This window comes from Trichechus manatus, unplaced genomic scaffold, assembly GCF_000243295.1.
Source record: "Trichechus manatus latirostris isolate Lorelei unplaced genomic scaffold, TriManLat1.0 scaffold00071, whole genome shotgun sequence".
In the NCBI taxonomy this organism is placed as follows: Eukaryota; Metazoa; Chordata; class Mammalia; order Sirenia; family Trichechidae; genus Trichechus; species Trichechus manatus.
In genome coordinates, this window is record NW_004444007.1 from 8,064,544 (window position 1) to 8,090,862 (window position 26,319).

The 26,319-nt window shown below is 38.9% G+C and overlaps 1 protein-coding gene and 1 pseudogene across 6 annotated transcripts in view; both read right to left on the reverse strand.

Annotated features, from left to right (window-relative positions):
* The window catches only part of TBCK (TBC1 domain containing kinase), a 273,293-nt gene that overhangs the window by 16,596 nt on the left and 230,378 nt on the right, over nucleotides 1-26,319 (reverse strand). For 5 of the 6 annotated variants that reach the window (XM_023734773.1, XM_023734774.1, XM_023734772.1 and 2 more), the window contains one exon: nucleotides 17,610-21,100. In XM_023734773.1, coding sequence (XP_023590541.1) covers nucleotides 20,803-21,100 — 298 coding nt within the window. In that variant the 3' untranslated portion in view covers nucleotides 17,610-20,802. Of the gene's footprint in view, nucleotides 1-17,609; nucleotides 21,101-26,319 lie in introns of those variants that run through there. The other variant, XM_023734775.1, reaches the window with a different exon arrangement.
* Nucleotides 12,806-14,300, reverse strand: LOC105756484 (cystathionine beta-synthase-like; annotated as a pseudogene).

The window sequence follows — 26,319 nt, forward strand, 5'->3', positions numbered from 1 at the left end:
TCCTTGCCACGCAGCACCACCTGGCCACAAAGGGCTCCCAACTGAAGGAAAGGAAAAGAAAACAAACAAACAATTGAAAACAAACAAATGAACAAAAGCCCCAGGATCCCACCAGGGTGGCAGCCCAGACCAGATAGCAGCTCCACACTCGAACGGAGCTCCAAAGCCCCTCAGGAAGAAGCAAAGATGGCGCATGGAGCCAGGTATTTGAGCAAACGGAGGGGGAGGTGGCAAGAGGTAAGGAAGAAATCAAAAGAAGCAGAAATAAAAGCAACACTAGCAGCCAGCAAATGGCACTCAGAGAGCCAGCCCATTCGGGTATGTGGAATCCAAGCAGCCAGTGTTTCCTGGTCAAGAGATTGTGGCCGCAGGAAGCAGAGGAGGCCGAGTGGGGGTGAAGAAGGGTGCGGGGTGGGAAAGCGTATATTGCAAATTACCAGTTGTTTTGTCTCCCGCAGGACACTCTGTGAGGCTGCTTTCTCGTACCCCTTTTGCTGGTCTCTGATAAGAGTCCAAGATGGCGGATCCGCACTGCGTTAGCTGATAGGGGACCTCTGCATGAATCTCTCCTCGCTCTCCATTCTCTGTCAGTTTTCTCACTGCATTTGGTGCTTGGCTGAGTTCTTTATCTCTTCATTTGATGTTTTAGGATTTCAGGATTTTTGTATTCTCTGTTCGGCTTAGTTTTTCAGATCTCTGCTGTGGAGGGATGGCGTGGTGCTTCTGCCTAGAGTGCCATTTTGCCAGAACTCTAACCAAATTCAATTTTTAAGACTCAATCCCAGTTAGATTTGACCCATCAGCATCATCTAACACATTTGATCATGCCTTTCTCTTTTCAAAACTTTCTTCCATTAGCCTTCAGGACATCAATCTCTCTTGGTTCTCCTCTGCTACAAATTGAATTACGTCCCCCAAAAATATATGTTTTGGTACCTGTGAATGTGATCTTATTTTGAAATAGTATCTTTGCAGATTAGCTAAGTTAATATAAGGTTATACTGGAGTAAGATGGACCCCAATCCAGTATGACTGGTGTCCTCATAAAAGGAGGAGAAAATACACAGAGAAACACAAAAGAACACCATGTGACAATGGAGGCAGAGATTGGAGTAGAATTTATGCTGCCACAAGCCAAGGAATTTCTGGGCCTACCAGAAGCTAAAAGAGATAAGGGAGGATCTTCCCCTAGAGCCTCTGGAGAGAGCATGGCCCTGCTGACATCCTGAATTTGACTTTTGCTTCCAGAAATGTGAGAGAATAAATTTGTTGTTTTAAGCCACCCAGTCTGTGGTACTTTGTTGTGGCAGCCCTAGGTAACAAATACACCAATCGCTCTTGTTTCTCCTCCTAGCTCACTAGCTGTTCCTTCCAGTCTCGTCTGGTGGATCGTTCTTATCTTCCTGACTGCTGCCCCATGGCTCAGTCTACTGACCTCTCCTCTATCTATATTCATCCCCCATCTGACTTTATTTAGTCCCATGGATTTAAGTCCCATCTATATACTGAGGACTCTAAATTTATATCTTCAGCCTCTTTCCTGAACTCTAAACTGATATATCTATCTGTTTTCTCAACATCTCTACTTAGATGTCTAATAGCCTTCTCAAACTTAACATTTTCAAAGGAGAACACTTGATTCCTACTGTATCTCTATCCCTAACCCCCCTCCTGAAGTCTTCTCCATCTCAGGAAATGGCAACTCCACTCTTCCATTTGTTTAGTCAATAAACCTGGAAATATATTTGGTTTCCTTTTTTTCCTCTATCAATGGATCATATAGTCTCTAACTTTCAAAACATATTCAGAATCGGGTAACTTCTTACCACTTCCACCACTACCATTCTAGAGCAAGACACCGTGATTTCTTACCTAAATCACTGCAGCAATCTCCTAACTAATCTTCCCTGCTTCCATCCTTGCCCCTATGGTTTATTCGTCACAAAACAGTGAGAGTGAACCTATCAGAATATAACTTCTCTTTTCAAATATAACCTCAACTTCTCTTCTCAAATATAACCTATTAAAATATAACTTCTCTTCTCAAAGCAATTTAATGGCCTCTCATTTTATTCAGAATAAAATCTAAAGCCTTTACTACTGTCTACAAGGTCCTGCATGATCTCCACTTCCCAGCACGGCCATGGCTATGCCACCCCCACAGACAGTTGCAGCCTGTGGCATTAACCATTTGCACCACCTCACCAACAACCTCTCTAATCTTATCTCCTCGTCCAAGCCACCCTCACCTCTTAGATTACTGCAACAACTTCTTAAATGATCTGCTTCTATCCTTGCCCCCTATAGTCTTTCTCTAAGTGGCAACCTGAATGACCCTTTTAAAATACGTCAGCTTATAGAAAAACCTTTGTTCTACACTTTCTAGCGGTTTTCCATTTCACTCAGAATAAGGGCTTCCCCCACTACGCCATTAAAAGAATAAATACCAGCACTCTTTTCTCTCACCCTACTTTATTTTTCTTTTTAGCACTTATCACTTGATTTTTAGGTATTTGTTTATTGTCTATCTATCCTAAGACATATTGTCATGAGTCTGAGCTGACTTTAGGCAACTAACAACTCCCAATATATTGTAAACTCCATGTAAATAGGGACTTTGCTTTACTTACTAATGCTTCTCCAGTGCCCAGAACAGTGCCTAGTACATAGCATTTGCCCCAGTATCTGTTGAGTAACTGATTCATTTATTCAGCAAATACTTTTTGAGCATCTACTGTGTGTAAGACACTATGCTATGCCCTGGTTAAGCTGTCTTACCTCCATTGGAAGAAGCAGAAATAATTTTAGGGCAATAGTAAGTAAACTGTCTAATTGGCTCTGGTAGGAGTCACGTGCTGTTTTCTTTTACCCTTTACTAATAGGGTCTTCACTCAACTATTGTATGAACTGAAAGAGGTAATGTGTTTTAATAAAAGGATGTCTTTTAAAGTATAGATGATGATGTTTATAAAGATAGAAATAATAAACCCTTGTGATAATTCTAAAGTAGAAGTCTACAAAGTAGTCAGATGAGTGAGTTCATTTTCATAGTTCAGGAACTGAAGTAGATACAAACATTTGAACAGGATGCTTAGTTTCAGTAGTTTCTACTCTTAGGCTCCATGCTTATTTCTAAGCTCTCTTCTTTCAGTGAGTGTTTTTTTTTAATTTGACAATTTTCAGTGGTAATGTGGGCCATTTAAGAGGTATGTGAAAAAAAGGTAAATTAATACATTCATAAGCAATTATAAAATTCTCTTCCTTTGCCTCTTTATTTTATTCTCTTATATGTAATTGTAACAAAATCTTATATGGAGCAAAGGAAAGGAAGATTTTTTTTTCTCTCATATTTCAAAACGGTTTTTCCTTTCTCTTCGCTTCCATTTTCCTTTGATCTTGTTTCTTTTGTTAATCTCCTCTACCAATGACTTGTACTAAAGAAAAATCTTCTCATTTATAAGATAGTTTATAATGAAAACAATGGATTTTTCCACAGTTTCTTGGAATAAATATATGTTACATTTTTTAACTCTTTTTTTTTTTTTTGGACAATCTATTGTTGAGGAAATCACCTGTAATTTGTCTTCCGTTCTGGAATAATGCATTTATAAGGTTTTAAATTTAATAATAGGAAAGAAGCAACCTACATCTTTTTTCTCTGCTGTTAAATACTAAGTATTTATTTCATAAATGGAAGGATACCATGGCTATGTATCTAGCTTTAACTCTACCTTGAATTCTAGACTGCAACCTCTAAATTCTCAACTGACATTTTTACATGGAGACCACATTAGCACTTCAAACTCAAGATGTCCATCATTCATCACATTCCCTCTAAACCCTCTTTCTTTTTCTCTTCCCTATCTCTATTAATGGCATCCGTGATTTCCCAAAAACCAGACCTGGAAACTATGATCACATTTGACTTTTTTTTTTTTTTAAACCTCCTTTGGCTCCACACTCAATTAGGCACAAAGCTGTTTCAGTTCTGTCTGTGATTTGACTTAGATTCATTCTTTCTTTTCAATTCCACTGATTCTACTCCATTTTAGACCTCAGTTACTCTTGGATTAGCTCCTAAATTGTCTCTATGCTTCTAGTTTCCCTCCTGCCATTTTACCCAGCCATCTGCTGTCTAAAATGGTAGTGTTATGGAAGATCCTCAGGGACTCCTCCACTGTTGTGTGGAGACTTCTCCTTCCTATGGCTATTGTTCTATGGCAAAGTAAGTCAAGATCTGTGTATCCCTTCCAAGAAATAGCTTCCTTACCTATAGTCAGTAAGGACAATACGTAGTATCTAAAAGCCCTATTGAAAGTTTCTTTTTGACCAAAAAAGTGAAAAGACAAACTACCAACTAAGAGACTATCTCTGGAAACCATATATCCAATAAGAATGTAATAACCAAAATACATATAAAACATTAACAACTTAACAACAAAAAGACAATTAACCCAATCACAGAATGGGCAAAGAACTTGAATAGACATTTCATGAAAGAGGACATTCAAATGACCACCAAACACATGAAAAGATGCTCAACATCGTTAGCCATCAAAACCCAAAACCCACTGCTGTCAAGTAGATTTCAACTCATAGCAACTGTATAGGATACAGTAGAACTGTCCAATAGGGTTTCCAAGGCTGTAAATCTTTATGGAAGCAGACTGCCACATCTTTCTCCAGTGGAGCGGCTGGTGGGTTAGAACTGCCAACCTTTCAGTTAGCAGCTGAGCATTTAAACAACTAAACCACCAGAGCTCCCATAAGCCATCAAAACCCATTGTCATCGAGTTGATTCTGACTCAGAGCGACCCTACAGGACACAGTAGAACTGCCCCATAGGTTTTCCAAGGACTGGCTGGTGGATTCAAACTGCTGACCTATTGGTTAGCAGCCAAGTTCTTAACCACTGCGCCACCAGAACTCCATCAGAGAGATACAAATCAAAACCATAATGAGATACCATTTCACTGTACTAGGATGGCTAAGATGAAAAAAACAAAAACAAAAACAAAAAACCAGAAAATAACAGATGTTGGAGAGGATATGAGAAAACTGGAACACTTATCCACTGCTGGTGGGAATGCAAAATGTTACAGCATTGTGGAAAACACTGTGGTTGTTCCTCAAAAGACTAAAAATAGAACTACCATATGACTCAGAAATTCCACTCCTAGGTATGTATCCCCAAAATTTGAAAGCAGAGACTCAAACGGAGACTTGTACACAAATGTTCACCGCAGCACTATTCACAAGAGCTAAAAGGTGGAAATAATCTAAATGTCCATCAACAGATGAACTGGTAAACAAAATGTGACACACACATATATACAATGGAATACTACTTGCCATAGAAACCACAGAAAGAAATGAAATCTGGTACATACCACCACACACGAGTGAAATGAGTCAATCACAAAAGGACAAATATTGTATGACCTCACTTACATAAAAAGACAAGAAACGGCAAATGTGTAAGACCAAAGTTTATTCGTGGTTACCAGGGGCAGGAGGGAGGGGGAAAAGGAGGGTTAATGGTGATGGAAAAATCACGTTGATTAATGGTAGGGTTGTACAGTCAACTATTGCAATTGCTGTCAGTAAGTTATACACCTATAAAAAGCTGAATTGGCAAAGTTGTGTGATAGATACATTTACAACAAGAGTAGCTGTTGAAGCTGCTTATGTACAGCTAAAAACATCATGGGATTTGGTTCCTTGGTTTGGAGATTAGGGTCATGGCTTCATGGGATATCTGAGTTAATTGGCCTAATAACGTGTTAAGTGCTTGTGTTCTACCTCCTTGTTCACTGTGTAGGGCCTGGGGTCTTAAAAGCTTGCAAGCAACCACCCTAGACATGACAATTGGTCTATATTCACCGGGAGCAACAAAGGAAGAAGAAGAGTCAGGATTATGAGGAGGATATGGAATGTGTGGCTAATTGCCTCCATGAACAACTGCCTCATTGGCCAAGAGACAAGAAGAACTGGATGTTGCCTGGTTACTAATGCTGAACATTTTTATGAAAGATTCTATAGAAGAATCCTGATAAAAAGGGGGAAAATGCAGAACAGAATATTGAATAATCATGGACTCCAGACTTTCTGGAGCCATGGAGGCTGGATGAACCCTGAAACTACTTCCCTGAGATAACCTTTAAAGCTTAAACCAAAAATATCCCCTGAAATCTTTAAAACAAACAATAGTTTAGCTTAACTAGTAAAAAATGTCTGCCTTAAGCATTAAGTTTATTTATTTATTTATTTTAAGAGCCATCTATATGGGATCAAAGTGAAAACAGCCACTCAAAAGATTAGATAGGAACCTTAGGGGGCAGTGAGTTTATATTAACAGAGGAAGAACAACTCAGAAAATGAGGGTGAGAATGGTTGCAGAACCTGAAGAATGTAATCAATGTCACTGAACTGTACATGCAGAAACAGTTGAGCTGGTGTATGTTTTGCTGTGTATATTCTCAACAGCAACACAAACAAAATAAATTTAAAAAAAAAGAAAATTTCTTTCGGTAATAGTAGTAAGTCTAAAGTCTTTGCAATTTGAGAAAGACAAAAGAAATTCTTTATAGACTTATGATTGATAGCCCTTTATATAAATAAATATATTATTTATATTTAAATTAAAGATTGATGAGAAGGTCATCCCTTAACATCCCAAATAAGGTAAGAAAAGATTGTGACTGGATGTTACCAGGTGCCTTGAATCACACAATAAAAAGAGTGGGGCCATTTTTCCATTCTCCTTTTGAACAATTGCAGAGCTTCTGCTATAAGTCTCAGGCAAATCCCTCTGTTGTCTATTCCCCACAGGCAAGCGAACTCTGGGATCTAACAACTATTTAGATAGTAGAAGATTCCAAGCTTGAGACAGAGGGTCAACAGGGAAGAATCTGGCATTGAGACAGATTGGGAATATAGGGAGAGGGACACTCTAACTGGTCTGTTTCTTGATGTTTTCAAATTTCTATTTCATTGGAATCAAGGGCAAAAGAGAGAGAAGGCAGCTTTGGTAAAGCTTAACACAAATAAAAAAGTCATTTTCTAAATTACTTTTCTTAAATTCAGCTAATGGTGTCACTTTTCTTCTCAGAAACCCCTGCTCCAACATAAACTCCTTAGCGTAGCATTCAAGGCACTGACACTTCTGATACCTTTCCAGCCTTATCTTCAGTGAAAATGCTCTTCAAAGAAGCCCTGTGCCTTCCAGTCAGCCTTTGCTGTTTCCTTTACCTAGAATGCCCCTCCTGACTTTTGTCCTTCCCCCCTATACTTTGCATTACTGAAATCCTGCCAATAATTTAAGGTCTATGTCTATTATCACCATCACCATGAAGCTTTCAGAATCCCTCACTTAACTGAAAAGAAATTTCTTCCTTCTCAGTGATTTCCTAGAACTCTAACTATAAATCTCATAGAGTACATGCCACATTCTACTCTAAATTTTAATCAGTTGTATACACGTGTTATCTTCCCAATAAGACTGAAAGTACGTTCTTTGAGGGCAGGGATGGTCTTTCTCATCTCTGTTTCCTCATGACAGATTCCATCATGTAGGCGCTCACTGTTTATTGTCTTGAATTAAACTAGCACTTGATAATAGTATTTTTTTTCTTTCCTTCCTCTTTATATCAATTTGCGCGAGTGTATGATCTGCTGCAAATCATTTTTCATGTGATCATTCATTAATTTAGTGATTATTAATTTAACCATCAAATATTTATTGAGCGCTTTCTATTAGAGCCCTGGTGGCGCAGTCGTTAAGCACTTGGCTGCTAGCCAAAAGGTCAGCAGTTCGAATTCACCAGCCGCTCCTTGGAAACCCTATGGGACAATTCTACTGTGTCCTATAGGGTCACTATGAGTTGGAATCGACTTGATAGCAAGGGGTTTGATTTTTTTGGTTTTGGTGCTCAGAGCTGTGATACAACAATGAACACAACATATCCCTGTCTTCAATGAGCATGGAGTTTGGTTGGGGGTACAGATAAGTGAAGAGGTGGTTACAATGCCAGAGTCACCATTAATGGTTGTATAAGTTGTGCCTTGCATGGGGGAACCCGGAAAAGGATGGACTTAATCTATTTCATATAGAAACTCTATATATATGACAGTAGTCTCAATGCCACTGTAAGAGTAAGCACAAGGTTTTCTATAAGCAGTTGGGAGGGGTACTTAGATCCAAACTTAAAGGGTTAAGGAAAAATTCTATGAAAAAATGCTATATAAACTTAGCCTTTCAGAACAAATGTGAGTGACCCAGGTGGAGAGAAGTTGAAAGAATGCTCCAAACAGAAGAACAAAAAGACAGTTAAATAAGGAACTTGTTACTATTAGCTGGTGTCAAGTCATCCCCCGACTTATGGAAATCCATGCATAACAGAACCTGTCCAGTGCTATCTGCATGATAGGTTGCAAATCGTATCATTGTGATCCATAGGATTTTCATTGGCTGATTTTTCATAAGCAGATTGCTAGGCTTTTCTTCCTAGTCCATCTTAGTCTGTAAGCACCGCTGAAACCTGTTCAGCATCATAGCAAAACGCAGGCCTCGACTAACAGGTGGGTGGTGGCTACACATGAGGTGCATTTGCTGGGAATTGAACCCGGGTGTCCTGCATGGAAGGTGAGAATTCTACAACTGAACCACCAAACAAAAACCAAACCAAACCCGTCACTATTGAGTCAATTCCGACTCATAGTGACCCTACACCACCAACGTCCCCATAAAAGGAACTACAAGTAGTTAATTATGGCTGGAATCTAAGAGGGTGAGAGAACAGTGGTGAGAGATGAGCTTGGAAAGCTAAGCAGAGTTCGGATCACAAAGGGCCTTTAAACCATTATTAAGAGTTTGAATCTCATCTTGAAGGCAATGGGAAGACATAGAGGCATTTTGGCAATGATCAGATTTACATTTCCAAAAGCTCTCTTTAGTTGTAGAGTAGAAGTGGAGGAAGGGGGATTGCAGGCAGGGATAGTGGGGAGGCTCTTGTAGTAAGCCAGGCATGAGATATTAGTGACTTGAGTGAAGTCCGTTGGGTAGTGGGGATAAAGAGAATTTTAGACCGAGTTAACAGGATGATAAGCCAAAAGATAATTTTTCATATATTTGTTGTCACTAGTGAAGAAGGTGAGCGAATTCACTATTTCAGTCAAATAGGCTGGGTGGTATGAATACAAGTGTAGGAACTCTGTAGTTAGTTGTCGTGAATTCGAATGAGGGCTTGGTGACTTGTTAGCTGTGGGACCTTGGCAAGTCACTTAACTTTTTTGGCTCTCGTTTCTTCACCTGTTAAATGTGTAATAATAACACACATAAAGGGCTTTTGAGAGGATTAGATATTAGATGTACAAGTGCTTGATTCATCGTGGATACTTAGTACAAGTTAGTTTCCTTTTCTTCCCCTTTCCTTTTCAAGACTTGCAGTTATATAGATGCGAATTTCAAACAGACTTGGCCCCATATGGGATGTAAGGTGGGCCTGTTCATGATGTAGCAGTGGTTTATACCAGTTACTCTCAATGTTTACTGGGCCACATACCCGTTTGGCAATCAGATAAAAGTTATGGATCTTTTCTCTCAAAAAATGGCATGTATGTATATAACACTTTACATGTCATTTCAATTCCTAAATTGAAGGAATTGAATATACAAATTCAATTCCTAAACCTCATGCTTTCATACTAACTGATTTAATTTTTAAATTTATGGTAGTGGCTTTGTGTTTGTGAATATGGCAACTGGGATCTTCCAATAGTTACAGATTAGTATTTAACAATAGCTTGTACTTTCAAACAAGTCCTCCCAGGAATGGCTATGTGGAAATTTTCTGAAAAGCTAACATTAAAAATAATAGGAAGAAACACTTTCAAATGTGACAGAAAAGTTTGCTTCAAAACAGTTCTTATTCTAATAAAACACGTGTACTGTCATATTAGAAGATAAGCTTCTTTAGATAAAACTCCATCATCTAATACCATCATGTATCAGGAACTATAATGAGCCTTGTGATACATTTTCTTTTGGTCTGTGATATTTGGGACCTAAATTCCAGGAACAATCATTTATCAACCTCTGTTTACACTAGACAACTGAGAACAGTAAACCAACACACTGTCTAAGCCACTGGTCATATTACACAAAGTATACTATGCACTGAACAGAATGTATATAATAAAAACTCAGTATCAAAATAGAGGGCTGTAATGGATCACAGCCAAGTTCCAACCTTTGTAGGTCAAGCAGGAAGGCAACTACGGTTAGTTTCTGATTCAGCCACACACATTCCTGTGGTAAGAAGTAATTAAACGGTGGGCTGTGGAGGCCAAGGTGGGTGTGTAGAATAACACATATTGAGACAAGATAACTTTCATCCTTTTTGAGTTCATGAATATAGATGCCAGAGATCATAAGATTCAGATGCTGACTTGGTAGTTTTTCCTGGAAATGGGAAATGAGCTCCCTCCCTCTCTTTTTAAAAAATGGTTGTATCTTACTACATAATACTTCTAGTACAAATGTTGAAAAAGACAACCAAAGTCTGGCTTAGGCATTTTAAGGTCTCCTTTACTAGACTCAACAACTACATTGCTTTTCTTTTTTATTCTCATGGTGTATTTAATTTTCTTTCATTTCTTGTTTACTTTTGTTAACAGCAATTAAAAGAGAGAAGTAAAGTGGGCTCATTCACACAGTGTGCACATCAGATCCTATTGTTGTTTGTGGTACCCCCCCCATGTTAATTCCATTTACTTCTGTTTGTGGTAATTTGTCCCCTGCCTACCCCTTTGAAATAAGAAGGACATTCAAAGAAAATACTAAAGCCAAAAATCCCCGTCAGCATGGCCTAAACTCTGCAGCTTCTTTTGCCTGGAAGTGTAACTCAGTATGCTGTGGCAGTGACTCTCAGTTACCTGAGAACTACCAACAGAGGGCAGGTGGTCCACCACAAGTGAACCGCCAAGGGAGAATGTTACCCATTAAAGCAAGACTGTGCTTAGTACTATATTCATTACCAAAAGAAGACTGCTGTGATTTTCCATGACACCAATCATTCCATGAAACTCCTTCACCCTCTCCTATTCCTGTGCTTCCCAGAAGGTTATTCCATGGTCCCCCACCTTCTGCTGCGGTTCTCAGAAATTTTTATCCAGAACCAGCTGTGTTCTTTGGCTAGAGGTGGTACATTCCTTTTTATTACTGCTGAACTGTTCATTATTATTTACTCCAAACTGACCACAACACACAGAGTCAGGAGTGCTTGACCTGAGTGTGCTTATGGGACCCAGATTCAGACCCTCAGAAATGCTGCCCAGCCTGTGGTTCCTGGGGGCACAACAGGTGACCTTATACTCAGGAGATGCCCCACCTACTGTGGCTAAGACTCTAGATCGGGGTCGGCAAATCATGGCTCATGGGCCAAATCCAGGACACTGCGTGTTTATGCACAGCCCATGAGCTAAGAATACTTTTAAACGGTTAAAACACACACACACATTAAAATAATATTTCCTGACATGTAGAAATTATGTGTAGTTTAAATTTCAGTGCTCAAAAATAAAATTTCAGTGTTCAGTGCCATTGGAACACATCCCCACTCATTTATGTATTGCCTATAATTTCTGTGAGGGAATGCTGAGGAAGACACAGAGGTGACAATGGGAATCTTTAAAATAATAATAAAGTAGCCAATGCAAAATAAGCAGTTATAAGAAGGTCTTGGAGCCCTGGTGGCGCAGTGGTTAAGAGCTATGGCTGCTAACCAAAAAGTCGGCAGTTCAAACTCACCAGCCGTTCCTTGGAAACCCTATGGGGCAGTTCTACTCTGTTGTATAGGGTCCCTATAAGTTGGAATCAACTCGTCGGCAATGGGTTTAACAGGTAAGAAGGTCCTAATTCCAACACCCACAATGGCACTGAAATTTGAATGTATGAAGTGGAGGAAAGTCCATTTCTTTGCTTAAAAAAAGAAATGCTTTATACAACAATTGACAGGAATCATCAGCGTTAAGCACACAGTGGACAAAAAGTTCCTTTGAAAAAGTTGTCAAGCTTGGCATCAGAAGAATTCATAGGCAGGGATACTCTTCAGGACAGTGTTTCAAGGGTGGAGAGATAAGGGGTTACCATTGTGGCTGTTATTACTATGACGCAGTTTAGCACCTCATTGAGAAAGAGAAAACAGCCTGGGTGTGGAGACCTCAGTGTGGGGGTGGGAAGGAGACACAAATTGCAGCAGTAATGCTGAACGAGGGTCAAAACTCTATTCACTGGAAATAGCCTGGTCCCAGGCACACAACACTGCCCATGAGAATGGGCAATGAACCAATCCATGCTTCCCGAGCCCCTTTTCTGCTGTCACCACTCTGGAGTCTTCTCTGGAAAAGGCACTTTGTTCTGCTTTCAGTTTGTCTTGCCCCAATCAGCATGTGTTCATCTGCCCCTCCAAATTCTGTTTTACTAAGATTTCCTTGTTAAAAAACATTTTAAGAGAAACTTAAAGAAAAACACATTTCATCTAATAAGGACACTCATTTAGGTAGCAAGTGTTAACAAGAGAAAAGCTGTAACGTTTATGCTGGCCCCTGAACTAAGCATCCGGTCCACATGCTCCTTGCTCCTGTCATTGATAAAGCAGAACCCAGCATCAGACAGTTAGAAATCATATGTGTTTGTGTAGTGTTTATGAAAGCAACAGAGAATGGACCCCACGTAAGAAGAATATGAGAAATCGGAATTCTGCTGCTGCCCCAACAGCCCTGGATTCTAAGGCATTTCCTGAGTTTAGTTTGTTTTCTGGTCCTGCTTCCAAGCAACCACAAAGTTCAGCAAGCTAATGGTGGTGATGACACCAAACACCATCTGCCTTTTACTGGACTTCGTTGCTATGGTACTGGATCTGCTTGTGGATCACCAGACCAAAGTGGTCCACCTCCAGGATGTGTGAGAGCTTGTTCAATGGGTCTGTTGGTAGGATCCGTGTGAACTGCTTGTAAAACTTTGTGGACTTGATTCTTAAGGCTGAACCTTTTCGTGGGCAGGGATGGCAGCATGCTCTTGGGACTGATCCCCAGGATCATCCCAACTCACTGACTACAGATGCCTGGTCAGAGCCCTTCTCTCAAGGGACCTCAGTAGCGTGTTCACAGGTGACCTTTGGTGGCACTGTCAGCAAGGCCAGCAGACTCAGTTCCTGAACTCTGAGGTGCCACTATGGCTTCTTCACCACAATGTTCCTCTTCTATGAAACCCTTTGATAGCATCCACCTGGTGCTTAGGAACTTGGGCATGTAGTTCCTCACAGAGCTGAACAAAATGACAGGCCCTCCTGCAGCTCCTGGTGGCTGTCATGGTGATGGACATGGTGATGCCCACAATACCACCACACAGTAGCCCTCCTGGGCAATCAGCATGGGGGAAAGGGCAAGGACTCCTTGTCGTTGCTTCTGAACTACTTGCCCATCACCATCCTGTCCAGCACCATGAGGATGAAGTCATAGTCAATCCCTCTACTTCACAGGCCATCTGCTCTGTCTGATTGAGCTTCCTGGTTCTGCAACGATGGGCCCCTTGAGATCCATCTCAATGGTTCTGCAGCCAGTACACTTCTCCTTGAGCTTTCTGGCAGTGCCCATGATGGTGCCGCCCATGTCCACTGAAGCCACCAGCATGTCCAATTTCCCATCATACTGCTGTAGTATCTCCTTAGTAGTGTTGTCTAGTGAGCTGCAGGTTGCTGGCGTTGCAGTACTGGTCTAATATGTGAGGATTAGGGATTTTATCCTTCAGTTACCACACCACCCCTACATGTGACTTGGGGGAGTAGTGTTGTCTAGTGAGCTGCAGGTTGCTGGCGTTGCAGTACTGGTCTAATATGTGAGGATTAGGGATTTTATCCTTCAGTTACCACACCACCCCTACATGTGACTTGGGGGAGTTAAACCTGGCATTGGTGGGCATCCTCACAATTCCTACCTCAGGACATACACCTCCATGCTCATCTTATCCAGCATCATGATGATGCAGCAATAGCCCCTTATGATGGCAGCCAGGGTCAGTCTGATCCCTGTGTTCCCAGACATTGGATCGACGATGGTATCCTTGGGTTTCAGATGGTATCCCCAGTATCCTGGCTCACTTAGCATCCTCGATCATCTCCATGCTCATCTGGTCCTTCACACTTCCACCCACATTGAAGAGCTCATACTTGGCCAAAAGGGTACTTCGAGCCAAAGTTCTTTCCAATCTTGTTGATTTTGATCATGAGGGTATCTCCAAGTTTCTTCAGGATATCTGGCAAAATTTTGGGAGATACTGACAAGGCTGCATGGTGATGCAGGGACTTGGTGACAGGACTGCACAGCTGTCAGGCCCATCTGGGGCACTGAGTCCTTTCATTTTTTAACTGAAAGGTTGGCAGTTTGAGGCCACCCAGAGGCATCTCAGAAGAAAGGCCTGGTGGTCTAATTCTGAAAAATCAGCCATTAAAAATCCTATGGAGCACAGCTCCACTGTGACACACATGGGGTCACCAGGAGTTGGAATCAACTCAATGGAAACTTTTTTTTTTTTTTAATGAATGGTAGATTAGCTCTGTGGGGCATTGGTAGTTCAGTGACAGAATTCTCACCTTCCATGTGGGAGACTCAGGTTCAAGTCCCAGCCAATGCACCTCATGTGTAGCCACCACTGATCTGTCAGTAGAGGTTTGCGTGTTGTTATGATGGCGAACAAGTTTCAGTGGAACTTTTAGACTAAGACTGACTCGGAAGAAAGGCCTGGTGATCTACTTCTGAAAATCAGCCTATGAGAACCCTATGGATCATAATGGTCTAATCTGCAACCCATTACGTGGATGGCTCAGGACACGGCAACATTTCATTTTGCTGTGCATGGGGTCGTCATGAGTCAGGGCAACAACAACAGCTAATAACAACAACAGACTCCCTCTACCTCCCCCTGTTGATCCAAATAGTTATTGCCTTAATTCCCAGACTCATACACTTGCACTCTGGGATTAATTCAGCACATTTCAGTTTTGCAAGAGGTACCTTTTATGAGGCTTTCTGAATATATCATGCTGACATGTTTTTCCTCTATGCCCAGGGAATTTAATTCCAGTTTAGCATCCAAAGATGCAGTTTCCCATGTGAGTTTTAAAAAGATGATTATCTCTGCAAGAAAACAAGAGTGAGACCTTGCCATATTTTTTATTTAAAATGTGACACCATTAAGGCCTGAACTGACATTGCACCTGTTTTGATACAAAGGTCTTCCTACACCCTTAAACCCTACCACTAGAAGTAGTGTATCTTTCTTTGGCTTGTCAAACTAAACCCAGCCACACAGCACAAGGTTCAGCACAGAATCTGGTCCACCCTTGGAGCAGCAGTATACATTTCAGAGACTTAGGACTCCATTTAACTCATGTGAGGATACCTAATTCTGATTTTTCTTAATACTAATATAATTTTGCTCACAGCATATCTGGATACACTTGATTATACCATAACCCACTGCTTACTTTAACCTTTAGGGTAAGGTGAACTAAAGACCGGCAAGCGACATTTAGCAGGGCTTAATCCTGGTCCAGAGAAGCCTCTACTTGAAACCCTAATAAACCAAGATCTTTGTAGCTCATCTTCTTTGCCCTATTCTAGAGAAAAGTAATGTTTTACCTAGATAAGAAATAGCACATTCTGAAGGATTTCTGGTGTATTTAATGTGGAAGTTAGGCCAAATACAAAAGGCTTACGAAGGGATAAATGCAAAGCAACCATCTCATAGCAATGAACTGCTAATCTATTGTAATTATAGTAAATAGTTAATGAATACATAATTAAAATGGTATCATATATCTTCCAATTATAGTTATTCAGGCACATGAATAAGTAGTATTCCTCAGATCTATTGTCTTCTTCTATGTGATTTTAGGCAATATGTTCAATACATCTAGTCATTGTAGCATAATTTCTTCATATTTATACTACAAAAGATACTCCGGTTCTAATTTGGAGGTCAAATGGGTGATTTTAGCACTGTCATATCCTAGATAAGTGGTTCATTTATTCTTTCTTGGAGTTGTTCAATGATATTTTGCTACTTGTGAAATCCATCATTGAAAGCCCTTTTATTTGATTTTATTTATTTATTTTATTTCATTTGATTTATTTATTTCATTTAATATTTTCATTTGTTGGATTTTCAGACTAGTTCTTTAACTAGTAAGTTAATAGAGGACGTAAAGCTAGAAAAATTACAATCAGTGCCTACTGTTTTGCAAACAGAAAATCCCCAAGTCCAAATATGGATGCGACATGAAAATCATAAACATTTGCAATGATAATTTGTAACTATAGTGACTAAAATTGGCACCCTTGCTTTCTTTTCACAGCATTCAATTGTGGCTTTCTTAATCTTTTTTCAAATGGGATTCTGCCAGCTTCCAACTGCAATGCACTGATTTTAATTTAGAAGAAAAGCTGCTACTTCCTTGGAAATCACTGGAATTTTTTACACCGCAGAGGAAAAAGAAGAGACCTGATTAGAACATCTCTCAGGAAAACTTCTCCACTACTGTCTGACCAAAAATTGGAGGGCTCAGATGAACTGTGGCAGCCTGAACACATCAAACTCTAGAACGTTTATACTATCATTATCAAATAATACTTATTAAATTCACATATATGCAAATAATAGTAATGGGAAATAAAATTAATAACTGATGTTACTAAACCCATTGCCGTCGAGTCTATTCTGATTCATAGAAACCCCATATGACAGAGCAGAACTTCCCTATAGGGTTTGCAAGGAGTGGCTGGTAGATTTTTAAGTGAGTGTTTATTAGTATCAGACTCTGCACTAAACTTTATATGCCTGATCTAAAATCTTTGCAACAATGCTCTGAGGTAGGCATTATTCATTTTCATTTAATAAATGAAGAAATGGTGACTTGAGAGGTTAAATAACTTGTCCAAGCTAACATAGCTAGTAAGAAACAGAAGGGAGGCTGACTAACATGCCCTTAAGATAAATTGAGGGGGGTTTACCTATAAAGAGATTAATGACAAAGGTGTGGGTAGGATGTAGGAGAATCACAGCAACAGTGCAGTAACCTAGGACTAGTAGAAGCAGAGTTGTTGCCACCCCGAGAGCCAAAGGGACCAGGGGCTGGAAAGAGAGAGTTGTATAGAGAAGGCAACCTGAAGAGAAGTGTTAGCCTTCAGTAAAAACAAACAAACAAACAAAAAAACCCACTGCTGTTGAGTCTATTCCGACTCATAGTAACCCTATATGACAGAGTAGAACTGTCCTATTTATAGGGTTTGCAAAGAGTAGCTGGTGGATTCAAACTCCTGACCTTTTGGTTAGCAGTGAGCTCTTAACCACCACACCACCAGGGCTCTTAACCGTCAGTAGAGGGACACAATCAACCTGAGGCAATCTTTCAGGGAGGGGGCCAGGAGATAAATACCCTGACTTCCTGCCCTCCCCTAACCTATCAGAGTTCCCCTGTTAGCTGAATGACTGGAAGCCAGAAGATATGGAAATCAGCCTCCTAGGGCAGAGAAGAAGGGTGGAGAATGGATCTGGGGTGGGAGGTGGGGCAAATGGAAGATAGCCAGCATAACCACAGATAACATAACAGAGGTTCAATAAATATGCTTTAAACTGAGATGCTTTCAACTTAGTGGGGAGAAAAAAGCATTACAAAGGCCATACAGATCTGTACAGCAGGCAAAAAGATAACGTGACAGTACAAGCAAATAAATATCAAAAATTCTCTGTATCCTATGATGAGAAAAATTATTAAAGACATAGCTCTATACACATATCTAAAACTGTTTCTCAAAAATGATTTCCTGGTATTGGATTGAAGCATTAATGGCCAAGCATATAATTTGCTCAGTCATTGTTGCTCACAGGTATGAATAATTATGAAGGGTTTAATAAAGAGGGAATTGTTCACAATAGCATTTGGTTTCTGATAGGCATGACATTGACTAATTTATTCTGAATGTGGGTGGCTCTCTATTTATTACTGTTATTATCATATACTGTTATTACTTATCTGAATTGCCATGCTTCCAGATTTCTCTCACATGTCAAAAGTTTAAATTTATTGATATTATAATAGACTACAGCATTTCACACAGTGTCAAGCACCAACGGATGACAAATATTTTCTGATTGATTTGATTGTTTAAAGAAATAAATGAATTACTTATTGACTTATATACACTTTGATCTTCACGGTAAAATTAGAATAAACTTACAGCTGGAGATTAGCATACTGAGTAGAATGTTCAAAAACATTTGGCATATTTAAGATTAAATCATACAGGGTATACTTATTAGATACCATCTTTCAAAATGTGAAAACTTCATGAAAATAGTCCTGAACTTGTTAGCACTTAGAACATAAAAATTAATTTCAAGTCTTGTAAGTATAATTTCATACACTGGGAAGAACTACTGTGATCTGTGAAAAGTCACAATAAGCCTATTTAAAAAAATGAGACAAATAGTATTCAGACTCAAAAGACTTAAGAACTCACTAAGTTAAGGGTATGGCCTGTGGAGTGAGATGTTTCAATCCTGGCTTCGATGCAGAAAAATTATATAAACTTTGAATCTAAGTTTTTCTATGTAAAATGTGTAGAATAATGCCTTCCTCACAGAGTTGTTAAATGAAATAAGAGAATATATGAAAGGTATTTACCACAGTGCCTAGCACATAAAGACCAGTCGACAATTGGGATTATTATCATTGCTGGGATTTCTTCCTAAGGCATAGATTACTTGGAACTTAGAAATACACGGTTTTCAATAGTGTTTTCTGTGAGATGAATGTATTGATATGCATTGTAATAGAAAACTAACATTCTTCTTTGGAATGACATAGAAATACAGATAAATGTAGCAACAGCAGTATAGCAGTAGTAGCAAAATAATCATAATAATTTAATAAGTTACATAAAAATAATATAGATATTATGGCTTTAGTTTTATAATGTTCCCATTTACTATACTTTCTGTGAAATACGTGTATTGTTCCTTGTCAGATGATGGATATGCATATATGAGAGGTGAGTGATTTATGACTTATAACTAATATCCACTCAGGATACTTCTTTAGTATGGCTAGTTAATCTTTAACAAGGTTGACCTTTGTTTATCGTCAAAAGCCAATGCTACCATTAACATTTATTTTTGAGACAAGGGTTGTTAAATGCTTAAAATGTCCTATGACTAAAAGTCGTAAAGTTCTCATTTGACTACACTTTCAGCAACCACATGTCTCGATTGTTCAGTTTAAACAGACACAAAGGAATGTGCATATTAGAGGGGAATATTTTATCTCTACTCCTGACTTCCATGGGAAGAAATTTTTCTAAGTGTATTACTGACCTTTCCTTTTATCTCTTTATTCTCTCTGTCCCCAAGATTGGCAAATTTGAGAAGGCTCAATCCTGCCCTTCTTCCTCTTGGGAACAAGCTGCCTCAGGGAGCAAGCTACCTCTGTTATTTTTCCAGGAGCAGATCTATCTGTCCCTTGAGATGAATGGCCTATTCTGGTTATATGTTGCCTATATCTAGATAGGTTCTCTGCCTAATTTTGGGTGATCTGTTAGCAAGTCCATTTGGCTCTCACACTAAGCTATATCCTCCATCTTGGCTTTTATAAAATATAAAGGTGATATTTTTTATTTCAATATGATAGTCTTTATTTTTCAGTTTGTTCAAAACATAGCCAAGGAAGACGGAAGCTATTTTCTTTCATATACTCTACATATATTGAAGGGTAAAGCACTTAGCTTTACCCAAATTAAGGTGGTCTTTGTTCTTGGTTCTGGAGAAATAACCCTTGGAGTGTTGGGGGCTCACTGGTCTGGGACTTCTAGGCCACACCTGAGGATTTGTGCTGCTGAATGGTGCTGACCAGATCAGAAAAGATTCACCTGGGAGGCCAATATCAATTAGCCTCAGGAGGCATTGTTTAGCCTATCATGAAGTACTGGCCAATAAAAGCCTGGAACATGAAGGCTCAGAAGGTTGATGAAGGGCGGGTGATGTGTCCTCTTTGGAATGTGGAAGCTTCACACTGGGAACCCTCCCAGACCTTGCCCATGCTGCTTTTTCTTATGATGATCCTGATTTGTATCCCTTTGCTATAATAAATCTATAATTTTACGTGTTGTACTCTCTGAGGGTTCTGTGAGGCATTCCATAGAATTATTGAACCCAAGGGAGAAAGGGGAGCCAGGAGGTGAAAGTGAGGGTGTCATGCTGACTCTCAAACTTGTGGCTGGTGTCTGCCTTATTTGACAGTCTGAAGGACAGTGTCCTTTTAACTTGTGAGATCTGTCCTAGCTCTGGATACCATGTGGGCAGTGGGAAAGTGGGGATTGTACCAATCTCCACACTTTGGGGACTGGATGCATGCTGATTCTTATCCGTGAAGTTATCCATGAATATTTGAAAGTTGATACCTTTCCTGAATTCTCTATCATGAAAAGCTTTGTGCTGATAGTAAATAAAACCCTCAAGCCCAACGGACTCCATCATTACCAGCTTTTAGAGCCTCCTCAATCCCCACTGTTTTTCTCTGGAGGAAATTCAAGCCACTTCTTAGCAATTTCAGAAAGCAGTTAGAAAACAAACAAACAAAAAACCACTTAGGCTATCATTTGGATTTTTCTAAATCTACTGTTGCTCCTGATGCTGAACTAAGCTGGGGAAAAACTCGAGTACTTTTACTGGGAGAAAGACAAACTTTTCTATATAAGAGTAGACAGATCTTCAAAGGTCATTTCATTTATGAACAACTCCTGATGAAATATACTATTAGACAACCTAGACAGTAGACAGGTAAATAATTCATCAAACGTGCTTATGATATTTTTGCATACACTTACCTCAGCTGTGTGCTTTGCCACATGCCCCACGATGACAATGACCTTCCCTTTGAAGCTCTGGAGCATAGTAGTGCAAGGGCCCTGGGTAAGCTCTCCTTCTGCTGTGAATGCAGTACTGAATGGAATATTGAAGCTGCCTGAAATGTGGCCACGAATAAAACTGAGAAGGAAAGTGTAAGGAAAACATTTATTTGTGTGTAGACTTGCGTGCATGAGAGAAACACAAAGAGGTACCATATTTTACGCAAATAATATGCATCTTCTAAGTTTGTTTGCCAACCGCACTGTCCCCCCGCCAGGTATTTTCATAAGTGCACTATGCTAATTTTTTTACAGCATAAAAATATGGCATAATTGATTTCCAGATGACAGTACTGCTGAACATCTTCCATGCTCAAGCACATGAGTATCTTATCTAAACGAAGTAAGGCACCTCTACGGGGGAAAAGATGTGAAAATGGAGTGAAAGGGAAAAGAAAATTAACGAAAGACCTACAGAAGACCCTGATTAAACAAGTCAATGGTATTCACATGGGTTGTGCGATAGTCACATTTTTTAGTTCATTGCTAGTACTATTATTATTCTAAAGCTCTAAAAGTGATACCAAAACCAAACCAGTTGCCGCTGAGTCAATTCCCACTCATAGGGACCGTATAGGACAGAGTAGAACTGCCCTGTAAAGTTTCCAAAGAGCAGTTGGTGGACTGGAACTGCTAACGTTTTGGTTAGCAGCCCAGCTCTTAACCACTACGACACTGGGCTCCAAAAGTGATACAGGCAAGTGGGTATTCTCAAGTCTAACTTGATACTGCAAGAGCCTATCCATTTTGGGAAAGTGATTGCTAATTGGGACTCTACATAGGATTGTTAGAGGTCATTAGTATTGGTTGCAAATACCCTTGTTTGTAGGTTTATTTCTCAAGTAAACTTAGCTGACATTTCCATTCTTTTCAGTTTTACATTCTCTGAAGGAGGAGATATTTTATTGCACTGCACTTTAGAAGGGTTCTGATGGTCTCATTGACTATTAATTACTTTTGATTTAGGAACTAAAGGCATTTATTAGCTTAAAAAGGTTCCGAGGCGGTGCAAGAAGTTTGTGGTCAACTACTCATCTAAAGGATTATAGCCGAGAAAACCCTATGGAGCAGTTCTATTTTGTAACTGACCCAAAATTGCCATGAGTCAGGACTGACTGGATGGCAACAGGTTTGGTTTTATTAGCTTAAAATAATTAGAAATATAAGATCTTAAAGAAAAAAAATGCCCCAGAGAGTAATTAAAATGTACAATTAAAAGAATGAAAACACAACTTTGGAAATAAACAAAAGACCATTCTTTATAAAAAGTCTAGAGAGGAAGACATTCTTAAATACCATTCATTAATGAAATTATTCTTTAAAAAGTAAACATAATACAAAAACTGAAGACTCTGAAAGAGAAGTATATGATTCTTTGATTGGATATATCAATTTGAGGAGGACAGGGAAGGTTCCCCTAAGAAAGTAATGGCTGAGTTAAAATTTGAAGAATTAATAATAGTTAACTGGGCAGAGGGATGGAATGGAGGTGGGGTAGGATGGTGAAAGGGATAAACATTTCAGACAGAAAAATTAGGCCTGTAGTGGGAAGTAACATGATCAATTAGAAATGAAGGAAGGACAGTGTCAGTGGAATTTAGAGAGCAAGGAGGAGCACGGGATAAGATAAGCCTGGAAATGGATGCAGAGCTCAGACCATGCAGAGCCTTGTTGACCATTTTGATGATATTCGTCTTTATGCTAAGAGCAATGGAAGTCAAGAAAGTGTTTGAAGCAGAGAGGTAACATATCAGATTTGCACTTTGATAACAACATGAAGAAAAGCTAGAAGGGGAGTAGATGGAAAGTGGATTAAAAGAAGTTCAGGCAACATCCCTTCCTTAACATCCACGAAGGGATGTTTGTATGTTCAATAGAGGCATTTTTTCTTAAACTTCCACTTTAGATAGGCTGTTTAAAAAATGGAAAAGTCATAGTTTTAAAAGGTTATGGCACATGCAGCTAAAACTCCCCCCAAAACACTCCAGTCATCAGCTGTAGAAGGGGGAAAATTATAATTATTGACTTGGCAGTTTCTCACTTGCCCCAGTTTGTAAACTCATCTTTTAGAATCCTACTTCTCTCTCTCTGTCTCATTCTTTGTCTGTCCGACTGTCTCTTTTGTTCTCTCTCATTAATGGTGACGTGAAAGAAGAAATTTGAGGGTTCCAGTCTAAAGAATGATGGTGGAAAATGAATACATATTTTACATTTTAAATTTTCTAGTCAGTGCCTACTTCATTTTTTCTTTAAAGAAAAATATTTGACATTAATAATGACATAAGTGATCATAAAAACTTCTGAAAAATGGAAGGAGATACTATCAACGTTAGCATTCCAGTGGACATTGTTTAGTTAGCGTCTTCTAGAATGGGCAGAGAATTTATAATCATGGGCAGATCACCTTTGAATCTCATTAGCACTGGTTTCTCAAACATTCAGTTATTTCCCATATTCTCTGTTGCAATTTTCATGAACAATAATGACTTTGTCCTCAGCACATAATTACGCTGATAGTACTTTTATTTTCATTGAAGAGCTATCTTCAAGATGAAAATGTTTGATACCACAAACTAAGAACGTAACAACCCAAATATTCTTAGCAAATGTATCTACATTTGTCAGGTCTGAATCAGTTGCCAGAGAGAATTTCTGTGTTTATCAATTGTTAACATTTTTCCTTTCTAGTTCTTTTACAGTACCAAAAGCAATACGAATCTATCCTAGTCATCATATGCTGTAGCAGACACGTTTGGGTTGTCTACCCAGTCCCTACTTGCTGGTTTGGAAGGGCCCTTAACCACCACCCCTGACGAAGCGGGGGGCCTAGGCTGTCATGTTGGTATCACACGACCCTGCTACAAGCCTGGCTGACTGGACAGTGGAGAAGCGGGAAGTAAAGGTGAATAGCTCATGCAAGCTGAACCAGTTAGATTGTCTCCTTTGAAAATCAGAAATAAAAAACTTAAAGACAATCCTTAGACTGTTTTACACTACAAAACCACATTTTAGTGCCTCCCGAATGCAATTTGTTCAGCCACATATGATTAGAAAATTAGAAGCACTGACTTTAGAAGTAAAATTGTTTATTTTACAAGATAAATAATGTGAATCTTTGGTTTCAAAAAAGTACCCATCTGTATCCAAATATACAATGCCTGCAACAAAAATCATAGCTAAGTATCTGGGTGATTTTGTTGGTTAAGTATCATCTATTTACTATGCGCTTTTAAAGAAAAATTTAGTTTAAACTGCCTTTTAGTCACTAGAAATATGTCATAAATTTGTTATCATCTTAGAATCTTCTGGTGATTGTGCTTTATAGCTTGATGTTAAAAAAATTCTAGCTTAAACGTTAAAATGCTTGACAAAATATTATGGTGACAGAATCTTTTTGGGAAGAGGAAAGTTTTACTCAAAATGCAAAACCATTCCAAACCTATTTTTGGCAATTTTGACACTATACTTCCTCTACTCTTATTCTAGTTCTTATTCAATCAAAAAATCCTGGAAAACAACCAAAAACACTCATTCAAGAACACTCTTCCAAAAATACTCTTGCCATAAAACTTCTAGCCTAAGCAAGACTGGGTACAAATGAATTCTTGTAGACAAGGTGGCCAAACTTCCAATCTTTTCTGCTTAACTGCACTACTGGCCCAAGAGAGGAAGAATGAGGTTGGCCTAATTATGTAATAGAATATTTATAATGAACATTCTTTTTTATTTAAATAGGTTAGACAACACAGACAGTTTAGTTATTTAAGGATCTTGTTTCATTGGTAATTATTTAACAGCTTACAATACAAATTCTCATGTGATTCAGCCATCATAATATGAAGTAGAACTTGTTTAGGCAATTTATAAAAATCTGAGAGGCTGTTACATTATACTGAAAAGGTAGGTAGCTGAATACTTGTTCCACTTTTTGACTCTTTCAAAATCACAATTAAATACTAAGTATTTGAAAAATGAGCAAAGTACAGATTTCAGTATATTTTGTATTACTCGGACAGAATGATAATTGAAGAGTGAAACAGAAGATAATTTCGGACATGTAGTGACTCTGAGTGACCAAAGTCAACAGTGATCAACTCTTGGCCAAATCCGGTAAAAAGAGAAAAACGAAAGAGCATGAGGTAAGATAAGCACTTTCTTAATGCCCTGAGGACTTTAATTTTATTTCATTGTACTGCAGTGAAGGACAGGTATATACAGGCTCTGCGTACTGTAGTAGTGTTACAGATGAACATGCAACCATACAAATTTTAAGATTATGACTGTCACTTCATTGCTTTCCTTATATTCTGAGTTCTGAATCAAAACAAACATCTGAATTATCTATATTCACCTTTTGCATTTAAAAAAGTCATTGCTTGTCAGCATAAACATAGTTACGGGGTAAACGTGATCTACACTTAAAGAGCTTCTACACTAAGTGTAGTGTGGAATTGCCAGACACTATGCTAACTTAAAAACTAGGAATTAAAAAAGAGACAGCTTCAAAGTACTTAGTTTACAGACTATTAAGGCAACAGAGGCCAAAGTATTTATGTTGTAATTCTGCCCCAATCATATATACATCTTGACAGTGTAATTCTAACAATGCCCACCAAAGTTTTCACTTTGGTATTAGCAGAAGTGGCAATGGCACCCATAAGCACTAATTTTTAACCTTCCAATGCTTATAAGACATTTTCAATATTAGGATTTTTGATGATATACTTGAAGGAATTATAAGATAAAACACACGATCAAAGATGTTGGCAGTAATTACAATGGAATCTCTACTATGGAATAATAGTAGCTATAAAAGCATAGAAGTATCTAGTTATTGCAGCAGTCATTTGGCCAGGTATATGATTAGAGCCGTTTACTACTCTGATTGCACTCTGTGATATACTCCAGTTAACATATGATTTTTCTATGGCACCTGGTGATCTTCTACTATACATCTTACCCAGTTTTGCAGTAAGCTGTAATCCTCCCTGGTTCAACATTCCATAGGCAGACACTAACAAAAAGCAATCAAATGAGTGCTTATAGAAAAAATAAAATTACACATTAATCAAAATCTGATGGTCCAGTGTAGAAATAGTCCAGAAAAAGTATGGAAAGTTTCTTCTAATAAAAGAGTTGGATTATCAAAACAGCTAACAGGTAGGGTGATGTGTATTATCTTCTAGGTTTCTAACATAGGAAGACTTTCCTGCATTCATAAATAAGTCAAACACATAACAATACTACAAATAGGTATATTTCACTTTACTCAAACAGATTATAAGGGGGGAGGGCAGT